Below are 13,684 nucleotides of genomic sequence, written 5' to 3'. Positions count from 1 at the left end.
AGGCATAAGAGAGATGGGGCAACAAAACAAAGTCACCTATAGGAAACAGGGGCAAAAAGAAATCACAAAGGTTCAGAACCAAAGCACAAAACGCTCCCTGCAATCCAAGACAAGCAGAAAAGCCACTCAAAGCAAAGAACCCAGCAAGCATGGAACATTCAGTTCTAAATGTGGTCCTTGTTCATATATATATATATATATATATATATATTCTTCACTCTGTCTCATGCTGCTTTCACTTCCTTTAACCTGATCGTATGTTTTTTTCTGTTGAAATTTTAGTATAAAATTGATTATCCTCATGCTTTTTGTAGGAAATAAAGCATGCAACTATCGATGATGGATTAACAATTTTAAGATTAAATAACGTTTCCTGTGCTCTTTAGCCCTCATACTTTCTGTAGGTGACACCTGCCACAGCAAAACAACAGGCGCAGAAAACCTTTGTCCTTGTTCTTCAATTAATTTATGTAAGAAGAATTACATGCATGATGCAAAGTTGCAAACTACTGACAACTCGGACATGGCTTTGTCGGTTTAATTATCTTTCTGTATGTCGGTCCGCTCGTTGCTTTCCGTTGGCATACGTGGATTCCATGATACAAACTGCAACCAACAAACTCTGTCAGCTTATTCTCTTGGATCGAACATTTGTCCTTTCTTGCCTTGATTAATATTTTAAATGTGTTATTTCCTAAATTAGGATAAAGTATAAACGTATTTGAGACAAAAAAAAAGTTATCAATCAAGTCAGCTTTTTAATATATTAAAATTTTTCAATATAATTATATATGGAAAACGTACCAAGAGTCGAATTTTTATAAAACTTTAACCTGATTTTAATAATTACTGGAGCCAAGTTTAAGTGACAGGTACGTTTTGCGTGGTGAGGAAGGGTCCATGCACGCCACGCCGTTCTGTGGTAGATATGTTTAGTGCGTAAATGTAGAGCAAAAAGAAAAAGCCATAGAGCGATCCGTGATCAACATGGGCTGCACGTTGAATTGTGGAAGCAATCTTAAATTTCAGCCGCAGGGCAGAAATATCCAAGCCATGATCACTGACTCTTCAAAGCTTATAATGTATTAGGTTAATTAGGAGAAAGAGAGAGTAGCTTGAAGAATATATTTAATTTAGGTTTGAAAGCATGGGACAACATGGATATGTCGTTTTCACTTCAAAAAGGAGAGCTTTTCCCAAAGGTAAAGCGCCACGGCTTTTTAATTGTTAGGTGGAAGAATCTTTATTGGTCGAAAGCATGCATGAAACAACATATATAGTTATGTTGCTTTCATTTGAAAATTATTTTTTTAATTAATTGGTCGATGAAAATGAGATGTTATCATTTAATTATTGATTTTTGAACATGTTGTGCACGTTTTAAACAAGGGAGAAGCCGTGCGGTAGAAATGGAGGCGGTGACAGCACCATTTTCGTTGCGTTGAAAGATTGGGGGTGCAAGTGCAACCATTTTGTGGTCCAAGAAATTAATGCTTGAATCCTGCCTTCTTCGGCTGTCAATTTCACCATCCACAAAATTGCTTGAATAATGCCTCCATTTGTACAACACCATCCACAAAATAAACTACTTTTATTTTTCAATTTTCTCTTACGTTTTTTATTTTTTGTTTTTAAATCTATTTTTAAAGAATAACAACTTTTACAGTGATATAACATAACAAAGAAAAAAAATAGTGTGTAAAATTTAAGTTAAGTTATGATTTAAAAATTATTTGACGAGTTCCTTTAATTTTTTCAAATCAATAAAATATTTTACAAGTCAGGTTTGTTCATAGACCGGTGAATCAGACTGGATCAAATTATAAGCATTTTTAAGTATTATAAGGAATATTAACAGTCGCTAAGCCCACTTAACTAATTCAAAGAAGCCGTCTTTAAATACATTTGGAGGTTTCCATAATCTCGTAAAAAAAAAAAATCCAAAGGAAATAGTTCAAAACGTGTTCTAACCAATGGGAACAGGCATTATGCAGTGGTATCTGTTGACTTTCACAATTTCTAATCACAGGCTGTTTAATTTATTTATCAACGATTAGCGCCGTTTAATTTGATAAAATTGACACTATCTTTCTTAACTCTAGCTGGTGGGTCACCTATGTATTTGAGCAGAATTTGATGTGCCATTCTACCTTTTGGCCTTTTGAAAATTGGCTTCGGCGGTGATGAAGAAGGCTGTGGACAACTTCTCAACATTTTGATAAAAGCATATTTCGCACATGCTGTGCTTTTCTCATTTTTGACCATTACTATGACGTTCAGTTAAAAGTGAAACTAAGCAAGTGTTTCTAGATTTTCTTCATTGATTAAGGTAGATACCTTAGACCAAAACCAAAGACCATTAAGTAGTCAAAAACCATTTGAAGCTTATGCGATCAATGAATAACAATAATTAGGTAATTAGTATATGTTAGAAGCTTTAGCAAATTTAAGAAAATCAACAATCAGAGATTTTACGTTAATTAGAGATGAGGTGGATTTTGAGTTTATAAATTTTTTTTTTCTATTTAATAGATATATCTTTTTCGTTAAAAATATGAACCCATGATAAATAGTATTAGAATTTATTTAACTTTTTATTGATGTAAATAAGTCTCTTTAATTTATTAGTAAAAGAGCTAGTAGAACAAGGACGTGGCATAAGAGAAGTGATGAGTCCATAATTTATAAATAAAGGTATTTCTCAATCATCTTATACAAATATATTTTGAATTCAAAATATGAATATGTGGCAAGAAAAGTAAGCAAAATTATGAAAATCAAATAAACTTGTAAAATGCTGACCAAGGCCCTATTAATAGACCTGGGTGTGAGCCCACTATCTTCTTTCGTAGCCCATTGGGCTACACCAACCTGACGTCATTGGTTGGCCGACCCAAAAAATGATCCTTTACCAGATTCTAAAACCCCAAGCTCCTTTTCTTTTTAATGACAACCTATTTGCAGAGCGATTACCAAAGTGAGTGGCATATTTAGGAGTAGCCTGCTCTTGCTGTATGGCTCAATAATGTTACCAAAGGATTGCTTAAAGCCCAGCCCAAACCTATATGTAGTTGACATCAGCTTCCCATACAACCCCAGCAATCAATGTAAGGTAGGGTTCTTCCTTCTTCTGATTTGGGTATCTCTAGGGTTTATCTCTGGAAAACCTCTATCCATGGCTACCCCAAGCCATAAAGGAAACCCCACAAATTCAACCAAGAGAAAGAAAACCCACAAAAATCCTGAAGCCAATTTCCTCTATGAGCTCAATTCTTGCTCTAAATCCAAAGACCTCAAAGCCGCAATTTCTCTTTACGAGTCAGCTATTTCCAACAAAACTCGCCTCAACCAGCACCATTTCAACACCCTCCTTTACCTTTGCTCCACTATTTCCACCGACCCAGAGTCCAAAAGCCTCGCTTTAATGTATGGGTTTCGAGTTTTTGACCATATGATGACCTTAAATATCCACCCTAATGAAGCTTCCATTACTGCCATTGCCCGTTTAGCTGCAGCGAAAGGTGATGGCGATTACGCTTTTGAAATGATTAAAAAGTTGGGTGATTATCGGGTTTTGCCGCGGCTTCGTACTTATGAGCCTGCATTGTTTTGTTTTTGCCAGAAGTTGGAAGGTGAGAAGGCTTATGAAGTTGAGGCGGATATAAATAAGATGGGATTGAGCTTGGAGGAGCCTCAGATTGCTGCTTTATTGAAATTAAGTGCGGAGACAGGGAGAGGGGAGAGAGTTTATGAGTATTTGCAGAAGTTGAGAAGGGGTGTAAGGTGGGTTAGTGAGGAGACGGGAAACGTTTTGGAGGATTGGTTTTCTAGGGAAGGAAGTGAGGTTGGTTTTGAGGGAGCGACATATGAGGTGAGTTTTGTGAAAGAGGCGGTTTTGAGGAATGGTGGGGGTTGGCATGGTTTGGGGTGGATTGGGAAAGGGAAGTGGGTGGTGAGGAAAGGGAAGGTGGAGCCGAATGGGCGGTGTTGTTGTTGTGGAGAGCGGTTGGGTTGTGTTGATATTGATGATGTGGAGACTGAGAAGTTTGCGCAGTCAGTTGCAGGGTTGGCTATGGAGAGGGAAGTTAAGGCTAACTTTAGGGAGTTTCAGGTGAGGAAGATTTTTTGCAAATTGCTTTATTTGGTTTGGACTGGCTTCATCGAGTGTAGTAATGATTTGATTAAATTATGCAATGTTCTGTTTTGGTTTATTTTTATTTTTTGTATTTTTATTATGTATGTTATGGTTGATTGAATGTATTGAATGAAAGGCATCTCAGAAACAGTTGCAAGTTTAGACATTTGTTGTCCCTGTTGCAAAAAGTTTGAATTTTGATTAATTTGCTTTACTTTTTTTTGCTCAGTCTATTTGCTTTACTTATGTGTCTATTGATATAACTTTTGTAGTTCTGGTGTTTGTACTTATTATGATTTGTAGGATTATTAATTACTTGTGATGCTGTTGTTTGTACTTATTGATTGAATGTATTGAGTGAAAGATATCTCAGAAAGAGGGTTGCAAGTTTAGACCTTTGTTGCCCCTGTTGCAAAAAAGTTGGATATTTTGATTAATTTGCTTGTTACAATTTAATTGTGTTTCTATTGATATAACTTTTGTAATTCTGGTGTTTGTACTTATTATAACTTGTAGGATTATTAATAACTTGTGATGCATTTGTTTGGATACATGGATTTTGGGTTCAAGAATGTCCACAATCCATACCCATTCTCTCTATTCCCAGGCTGGTGGAGTTGAAAGAAACCTACCTATGCATCCCTTATGGTGATTTAATGTTTTAGGCTTTTTGGTGAGTTAGGACCAATATGATGTGAGATGACTAAAATTTCTTTAGACAATAAAAATTTATATAGATTAGCATCAGCTCTTAGGAAAACCTTGCAGGAGCTATTGTTTTCTTTACTTTCTCTTAATTTGTTAGAAAGGTCTCTTGCAGTGGCAATTTTCCTGCATGCTGTGATCGGTTGCTTTCGCTATTATTTAATGTAGAGAAAAACAAGAAAAGGTTACAATCAGAACAGTAGTGGACCTATAACTTATCTGCGCTTAAAGAATTATAAAATGTCAAAACATCATGATATTGACATGGTAAAATGATATCTTGATATCACGATATTCCATTTCTTAATGTTTTTCTTTTCCCTTTACTTGATTCATTTATATCATTCATAAAGGAGTGGTTGGAAGAAAATGCTGATTATGAAGCCATAGTAGATGGAGCAAATATTGGGCTCTACCAACAAAATTTTGCAGAGGGTGGATTCAGTATTCTTCAGGTTTTATATCCAACAATTGGCTTGTTTCCTTTGCTCTTCTATTGCTCTGTCTCTTCTGTCTCCCTTTTACTATTACTAATGGTTGTTTGTTCTATAAAAATTGCGATAGAGCAGCTTGATGCTGTCATAAAAGAAATGTATGGTAGAAGTGGGAATAAATGGCCACTCATCATCCTTCATAATAAACGTGTACGAGCCCTCCTGGAAAATCCTTCCTACAGAAAGCTGGTTGAAGAATGGATGAATAATGGTGTTCTTTATACAACACCTCATGGTTCCAATGATGACTGGTAAGAATAACGAGAACAACTCAAATTTGATACTTTATTTCTTTGATTTTGTTGTAATGTTTAAGCCGATTCAATATGGTATCTAGCTTCAGTCAGCACATCTTTCTTGCACTACAAAATCTAGCATTGGAGGGAATATATTAGCTTCACCAGGAGTTAGTCTTCATGCATAAATTCATGAAGGATTTTCCTGTTTCTCAATTGCTAATTGATGTTAATTTGAGCATGACGAAAAATTCTGCTAAAATACAGGTATTGGCTCTATGCTGCTGTAAAACTTAGATGTCTGCTTGTGACAAATGATGAAATGCGGGATCACATTTTTGAACTCTTAGGAAGCAGCTTCTTTCTCAAGTGGAAAGAAAGGCACCAGGTTCATGCTGCCCGAAAATCTAATTGACTTATAACATCATTGTTCTTTCTTTAGTGTGCTGTCATATTAATTGTTGTTAACCTTTCCTGTTCTGATAGATGTGGTAAAAATTGGATTTGGCAAGATTTAACAACATGATTTTTACATTATTATTTTATTTCTCTACATCATGTATTGCATCAGAAAGCCACTTTATCACATGATAGTATCATGTGTAACACACTGAATCTTGCAACTTCGCTACTAGGTTCAGCTAGTCTATGGCACAGTATAAAACATGATAATTTTCTTATTAAGTATTGTTTCACCTATGTTCTGCTTAGCTGGAACAATGGCCAAATTCCGTCTTGGAACGTGGATTGTAATGCATGACTTCGTAAAATTAACTTCTGTTGTATTTGCAGGTTCGATATACTTTTCCCAAAGGAATTCTGAAACTTCAGATGCCACCGTCATATTCTGTTGTCATTCAGGTATCTGTTTTTTGCTGTTGTAGTTTCATTTGGTGGCATGTTCTACTTGACTGTTATGATTTAGCCATTGTCTGACAACTTGTTTATAAACTCGTATATTTTTCGTTGGAATATAAAGATATGTATCTGTGTTTCAGGAATCAGAAAAAGGATCATGGCATGTCCCCATTGTATGTGACGGCAATGAGGAGTCTGCTAGAACTTGGCTCTGCATTACCAGGCCAGGTGCTTGTGAAGATCTAGGTAAAACTGCTTCCAATATAGAAACTTGTGAAAATGGTAATGGTCCCTGCTGCAAGTCAGAGATGTCGAACACAGGTGATTTTGAGATACTCCCAAGTGACAATAGAAATCAAGCTAGTCAGGATTTCTTTCAAATGTCCTATGCTGAAACCCCATCTATTACGGGTAAAAGGAAAGAGAGATCCCCATAATTCACACGGTTAGTGCTATTTATAAATGGCAAGCTGAAGCTGCCTGTTTCAAGCCCATAGTCGTTTTGCACCTGCATTGTTTTCAGCCAATCGGAATAATCTAATTTTGGCTCCAATTTTCTATATGGAGCTAGGACATCCATCCCTTGTAACACCAGTGTTGTAGCGTACACCAGTTGCGTTGTATTTCTCTGAGTTATTTCGAGGAAGAAGGTCAAAAAGAATAATTAAGATCGATTTTGCAGTCTTACGTGCCATCTTATAAAGGAAATTTCATATCACTAGGCCCTACGATATAGATGCTTTCCTTCATTTACTAAGATCGACTTCGATCGGGATAGGTTTTGCTTAGTTTGTGTCAATGTATACTTGATATGTTATAGCATTTGAAACTATCTAATATTGTTTCATCATAATTCATAGATAAATTAAATAAATAGTAATAACAGTATTCCTTAGTACATTACAAACATAATCAGAATTTGCCACTGACTTGTACACAAACAACATAAACAGACATGCAAATTACTTTTAGCTCTATTAATCATGAGTATACAGCAACTAGCCATGTACCTATTGGGCCAACCCAGACCAGCGGCACTCATGTTGAACAGGCCCATATTAGTAACTCGTCCACTAGACCAGTTAAAACCGGCGATGCAACTATTAGATGGACTCAGCCCAGCAGTGTACAACCTTTTGAACCAATGCATGCTGGGCCTCTGCCCCTTGGGTTGTCTACATCTCAAGATCAAAACACACTTGGATCTAGTGCCAGAATTTATTAGGCTGCCATCACCAGCCTTAGAGTCTTCTCCTTCACCTATCAGCACTGCGCAGTTCGGTCCTCCCACAATTGAGCCTCTTGCTGTGACTTCTAAACGCATAAGACAAGTGTCCAATAATCTCTTTGGTTCCTCTATTTCGCACTCTTCCCATCCTTCGGTCAACTCGACAGTATATCTTCTTTCTCACAATATTTCTTATTTCAAATTTTCTAAGACTTACACTACCTTCTCAGCGACCATCTCTTCAGTCGATGAGCCTAGGAGGGATGCCATGGCCAAGGAGATCTCCACTTTGGAAGCCAATCATACTTGGATACTTGTGCTATTACCGCTTGGAAAATGTGCTATTGATTCCAAATGGATATTCAAAGTCAAATTCAACCCAAATGGCATTGTAAAGAGACATAAAGTGTGACTTGTGGCTAAAGGATACACCCAAATTGAGGGAGTAGATTTTCATGAAACGTTTGCTCTATTTGCCAAATTAGTTACGGTATGGTGCCTTCTTATTGTTGCTTCAGTGGGCAATTGGGAACTCCATCAGTTTGATGTCAACATTGCCTTTTTGCATGGCGATCTTGAAGAGGAAATCTGCATGAAGATTCCTCAAGGTTTTTCCAAACAGGGGGATCATCGCGTTTGTTGTCTTCAGAAATCTCTTTTTGGGTTCCATCAAGCTTCCCGTAACTAGTATCAAAAGTTTACTCAATCTTTACGTGCAGCGGGATTTATTCAATCTCCATCTGAACAGTCATTATTTACATTTACCCATTTAGGATCTTTTATTGCTATACTTATTTATGTTGATGACGTGATTGCCATCGGGACTGATTCAGCTAAATTTCTTGGCTAAAACAATATTTGGATACCAATTTTCATATTAAAGATCTTGACAAACTCAAATATTTTCTAAGAATTGATGTGGTACGTTCTTATTGTTGGCATTGCATTAAGTCAACGAAAATATGTTCTTGACATTTTAACAGGGTGTGGTCTCATAGGTTGCAAATCGTTTCCTTCACCCATGGATTAACAACATAAACTTGATCTTGATTCAGGACAATTTTGTGATTATCCCGGATAATTTAGGCGTCTCATTGGTAAATTACTTTATCTCATGATCACACGTCTAGTTATTAGTTAACGTAGTGCACATCTTGAGTCAATTTATTGACAAGCCAAGACAACGACACTTTGATGCCGCCATATAAATTCTTCGATATCTCAAAAATGCGTCCGGACAAGACATTTTACTTCCCTCCAACAGTTCTTTGTCCTTGTGGGCTTATTGTGATGCAGATTGTGTTGGGTGTCTCATGAGTTGTAGATCCACCATTGGCTATATAGTGTTTTTGGAGTCTTCACCCATTTCTTGGCGTCAAAGAAATAGTCTATAGTTTCTCATTCCACAGCTGAGGCAGAGTACAGGGCAATGGCGACCACTGCAAATGAGATTGTTTGGATTTTTGGACTACTCTTTGGTTTGGGAGTATCACATCCAAATCCAGTTTCCTTATTTTGTGACAATCAAGCAGCCTTGCAAATAGTAGCTAATCTAGTTTTTCATGAGTGCACCAAGCATATTGAAATATATTGTTATTTCATTCGACAACATATTCAGTTCAAAATTTTATTATCTCGATTGATTTCATCTCAATATCAACTAGTAGACATATTCACCAAGGCTCTTGGTTGAGAGCGGTTTCAAGCTTTGTTGGACAAGTTGGACATTTCCAATCTTAATGCTCCAACTTGAAAGAGAGTAAAGGAGAATTGAAAGAAGAATTATTTTAGGGATCTCTTATTTGCATATAATTGATTCTTGTATAGATGATAGATTATTCTCCTAAAATACTTTTCTTTCACATAACTTATTTATAGGGTTGACTAGCCTAATTTTAAGATCTTGATTGCTTGTAATTAGTATTCACTAATACAATTCACATTTTCATAGGTAGTTGTTTTTTTTTTTTTTGTGGATTTGTGGGCAGTGGGTATTTTTTGAATCTTGCTGCCTTTCTGTGAATTTTTGCATGGGAATTTTATAATGGGAAATGAATTTTATAGGAGAAAAATTTAGAATATAGAAATTTGGCTTTAGGAGGGTTGCTGCATATGTCAGCACTGACTTTTGGGTGTACGAGAAAGAGATTGAGCTTGCTGAATTTTGGGGTTGTGGAGGTGCGGCCAACTTTGAAGTTAGGGAATTTTGATAAATTTGGACTAGTGGTGACAGGGATAAAATGGAGCTGAAAATGGGGTGGCAACATGGGGAAAAGAGAATGGTTGGTTGCCATGGCTGTCCAGCTTTCTCTCTTTTCTTCTTCTTCTTCCTGTCATAATATTTTTTATATTTCATGAACTTGAATTCATTTTGAGCTGCCAAAGTTTATATGATTCAAAATTTTATTGCACTAAATTTTAAATTCATGTAAAAATAAGCTCAAACAAATTCAGTTTAAATAAGCTCAAAGATATATCTAATCCAAAATTAAAATTTAAAATCAAATTAATTTTATTTAATTCAAATAATTATTTTCATCATAAACTTTAAATTATTTCGAACAATATATGTTGTCTAGAACGTATTTTAACATCTGATTACATGCCTCGTCAGGCCAGGAATGTGAATCTTCATAAAATATTCTTCCCATTCAATAAACCTTGGATCAAAGTTAAATACTTCTAAATCCATTCCGCTCTCTTTGGCAACCATTCGCAGCCTTTCTAAATTTATGTCATCAAAGCTGTTGAGAGAAAAAAAAAAAAAAAGTAAGAGCTCAAAAGGTTATGGTTAAAGACTATAACTTGCTAAATCCATATAACAAAAATAGTAATAGATACTTACATGCCCTTGAAGAACACATAAGGCCTGTAAAGTTCTGCTAATCTCATCACTGATTTGATTTTATGATCATTGATATTATAAACATTCGTAAAATATCGAGGGCAAAGTTTGCTCAGCAAATACAATCCCTTCAAAGTAAAAATAAGATAAGAGTAAGGTAATAGAGAAAGGAAAGAGGTAAATAAACAATTTGAGACCATTTAGTTTGAGGTTGGAAAATATTATTACGGTAATGGGATTTGTGAGTATTTTTTCTTTCTTTTTCCCTCACTCTTCTCTCCCTTCTTTCTCTCTCCTCATTCTCGAAAAGAAGTTTTTAATTATCACACACCAAAACGGCCCCTTTAATTATTTTATGATGACAAACCTTTAATGGCAGCGAATAACGAATCTTCATGTACAGCCTGAATCTGCTCATGGTGCTCAAAATTAATAGTTTGCGAGTTTTAGTTGGCTTTCCATTTCTATCAATCAATGGATTCTTGGTGAAATAATGGTGGGAAAAATTATGAACATTCAAGGAATTCATAGGATTTCTCAACGACGAACCAACATGGTAAATAGCATCATCACAAGATTGATTTGCATGAGCCATCATGGTAACGATCATGGCATTTATAACCATGTCTGCTGGTATCTGCAAGGTTTTAAATAAAAACTCAAGATTATGACCAAAGGAAAAATAAAATTTCATGAATATATTTATATACAATTTTGACAAAAAAAAAAAATTGGTTTAACCTATATTATAATTTCGTTTAACTCAAATTAACTCACCAAATCAATTGTCACCTTAGGATTCCCAAGAAAACAGGTCATTTTCCCTTTACCCAGACCAACAATTACGCTGTCAATAGTTCTGCAACAAGAAGAAGCGAATTAAAGAACTTTTAAATAACGATGACATCTACCTACTTTTTATTTTCGCTACAGTTACCTGAGGCCTTCAATCCAGCCTGGAAAAGGTTCTTTGAAAGTACTGGTAACAACGGTAGGGCGCACGATGACAAGAGGCAAATCACCTTTGAAGTTCCCTACAAGCATCTCTCCCATTGCCTTCGTAAATACATATGTGTTTGGCCATCCAAAAAGTCTTGCCCTATAATAAAAATAAATTTCATTTCATTTTCTATTTAAAGTCATATTCTTTCAGTAAAGAAAAAAAATTCAATTAAGACAATAATATATATATATATATGCTGCAAGCATGTTCAAGGTTATATTTTCACAGACCTTTCAGCGCCCAAATCTTTCATGACAAGAGTAATTTCCTTTTCTGAAGCTCCCTGCGCCTGGAGTTGTTTCAGTTCTTCCTCTGCCACTTTCATCTCAACATTAATGTCTAAGCCAGACACACCATTAAGTGTTTTTCCCATGCTGAATGAGCTTTCTAGTATGAGCCCTGACTTTTCTCCAGCCACATAAGCTGTAAATTAAAACCAGATATATAATTTTACCAATCATTAAGTTGAAAATTATTAGTTTATCAGTAGCTAATCACAAAAAAACGACTATTAATTTCGAGTATGCATCCATAGATATATAATTAAATAAAATAAATGTATTAAGTGGAAATCAAAGGAAGAGGGAAATTATTGTCTTCAGTAACCTGTGGATACATGGACAAACACCTTTAGTCTGGCACATTTCTTGGCGAAATCTAAAACATGTTTAGCTCCCAGTACGTTGAGGCCAAGCGCCACATCATATCTGCATTAAGAGAAAATTTATCATCAAAAGAAACAGATTAATCAGTATTATTTTCCATAAAATCTATTAAAAAAAATTGATTTATAATATATATACATATAGACCTTTCATCAAAATTGGTTGTTGCACCTGAGTTGACCACAACATCTACTTCCCTCCGCAACTCTTTTTCCAATTTGGAGTTTTTCAAACCCAAATCCTCGTGAGAGATATCCCCAGGCACAACAGCAATTTTTTCTGATATGAAGGAATTAAAATTGTTGCCCCATTTTTCCTTCAAGACTTTAAACAATTCCTTCCCTATGATCTGCAAACAAAAGTATAATAATCCCAAAATTAGGCATAATAATAACTTCAATTTTTCTGGATGAATTATAAGAAATTAACTCAGCTAAAAGAAGCAAAAAAGTTTAATTGCACCAAAAAACGAATTTCGGCTGCAGTGAGTAAAGTCATATACATATATTTGTATAGTTACAAACCTCATTATGGAAGCGTTGTGTAGCAGATTTAGAGTCTTCTGCTCTTAAAAGAAGATAAAGCTTCTTCACATTTGGTTGAACCCTCAGTATTTTCTCCACAAAAACTGCAATATTTCACAGAAACAATCACATCATCAAAGCTTGATTAATTTTACGAAGAGAAGGACAGGCAACAAGAGGTTATTTTTCTTACTCTTTGCCAAAAATCCAGTAGCACCAATGACAAAAATGGACTTGTTGTCAAGAAACTGGAGGACACTTCCCGATTCCATTGGTATTACACTTCGGTTGCCACTTTCCAGGTTATTGCACTTACCTTTTATTGATACATATATTCATATTCAGGTTGCCCCATTTATATTGCTTTACACTACTATAAAATAGTAGCACATGCAAATCATCTGTTTAATTTCCTTTGCACAAAAAATCTCTTCGATCAAGTTCATTTAAAATAATAGATTTGGTATCCCGATCGAGTGTGGCTTTGCCTATCCCGATCAAGTTCCTTTCCAACCTATATATCTCTCCAAAATATTTTTTTAATATTATATGGCTCTGGTAGGGGAAAATCAGGTCTTGCAGGTTGTGGAGAGATTTTAAGAAATTCATTGGGCTCTATATATGGTTGAGAATTTTTTTTTTGGTTCTCTCGGAATACAAGGATTGAATTTTGCTGCGTTAATGGCTATTAAAATTGCTCTCTAAGTTTTCTGTCCATCATCTTGGGTCGAAACATAGTCTCATATTCTTCTTCGACTATATATACATGTATGGTAAAATCCTGCCTTTATAATTGAATAATTAGTAAAATGTTCAATCAATGCATTTGGTTCAAATTTCCTTATCCAAAATCAAATAAAAGAAAAAGAAAAGATTGAATCTGTTGGAGTCTTCAATTTTACGTAAAATTTGAAACACAAAAAAAAAAAAAACAAACAATTTACATAATTCGGGTAGATATAAACTGTCTGTCCCAAGGCATAAATAACGT

General features: G+C 35.3%; 2 protein-coding genes across 3 annotated transcripts; one reads left to right on the top strand and one right to left on the bottom strand.

Annotated features, from left to right (window-relative positions):
• The first annotated feature begins 3,074 nt into the window (after window positions 1-3,074).
• On the top strand, window positions 3,075-7,102 carry LOC18590353 (proteinaceous RNase P 2). The gene is made up of 6 exons (XM_007015806.3): window positions 3,075-4,111; window positions 5,194-5,295; window positions 5,410-5,585; window positions 5,838-5,958; window positions 6,363-6,431; window positions 6,569-7,102. The coding sequence occupies exons 1-6, from the start codon at window positions 3,176-3,178 to the stop codon at window positions 6,863-6,865; spliced, it is 1,701 nt and encodes a 566-aa protein (XP_007015868.3). The 5' UTR covers window positions 3,075-3,175; the 3' UTR covers window positions 6,866-7,102.
• Window positions 7,103-10,201: 3,099 nt separating this feature from the next.
• On the bottom strand, window positions 10,202-13,410 carry LOC18590350 (alcohol-forming fatty acyl-CoA reductase-like). 2 transcript variants are annotated; one of them, XM_018127040.2, is made up of 10 exons: window positions 12,887-13,410; window positions 12,694-12,797; window positions 12,316-12,518; window positions 12,111-12,211; window positions 11,735-11,927; window positions 11,439-11,600; window positions 11,279-11,360; window positions 10,869-11,138; window positions 10,502-10,629; window positions 10,202-10,400 (listed from the first exon to the last, which is right to left on the bottom strand). In XM_018127040.2, exons 1-10 carry the CDS (start codon window positions 12,963-12,965, stop codon window positions 10,244-10,246), a joined length of 1,479 nt encoding a protein of 492 aa, XP_017982529.2. In that variant the 5' UTR covers window positions 12,966-13,410; the 3' UTR covers window positions 10,202-10,243. The 2 variants fall into 2 exon arrangements, 1 of the variants encoding a protein (XP_017982529.2); XR_016028432.1 differs by having other exon boundaries at window positions 10,259-10,400; window positions 11,051-11,138.
• Window positions 13,411-13,684: the final 274 nt, after the last annotated feature.

This window comes from Theobroma cacao, chromosome 9, assembly GCF_053813885.1.
Source record: "Theobroma cacao isolate CCN51 chromosome 9, ASM5381388v1, whole genome shotgun sequence".
NCBI lineage: Eukaryota > Viridiplantae > Streptophyta > Magnoliopsida > Malvales > Malvaceae > Theobroma > Theobroma cacao.
This window is presented reverse-complemented; position numbering and strand designations above follow the sequence as displayed.

Excerpts from the sequence above, each read along its gene's own strand:
- LOC18590353 (XM_007015806.3), top strand. The coding sequence starts at position 3,176 with ATGGCTACCCCAAGCCATAAAGGAAACCCCACAAATTCAACCAAGAGA. Across the intron at positions 5,586-5,837 it reads CATGGTTCCAATGATGACTG|GTATTGGCTCTATGCTGCTG; the intron begins GTAAGAATAACG and ends GCTAAAATACAG. Across the intron at positions 6,432-6,568 it reads CATATTCTGTTGTCATTCAG|GAATCAGAAAAAGGATCATG; the intron begins GTATCTGTTTTT and ends TCTGTGTTTCAG.
- LOC18590350 (XM_018127040.2), bottom strand. The coding sequence starts at position 12,965 with ATGGAATCGGGAAGTGTCCTCCAGTTTCTTGACAACAAGTCCATTTTT. Across the intron at positions 10,630-10,868 it reads GTTATTCGCTGCCATTAAAG|GGATTGTATTTGCTGAGCAA; the intron begins GTTTGTCATCAT and ends TTTACTTTGAAG. Across the intron at positions 10,401-10,501 it reads TATGTGTTCTTCAAGGGCAT|CTTTGATGACATAAATTTAG; the intron begins GTAAGTATCTAT and ends TTCTCTCAACAG.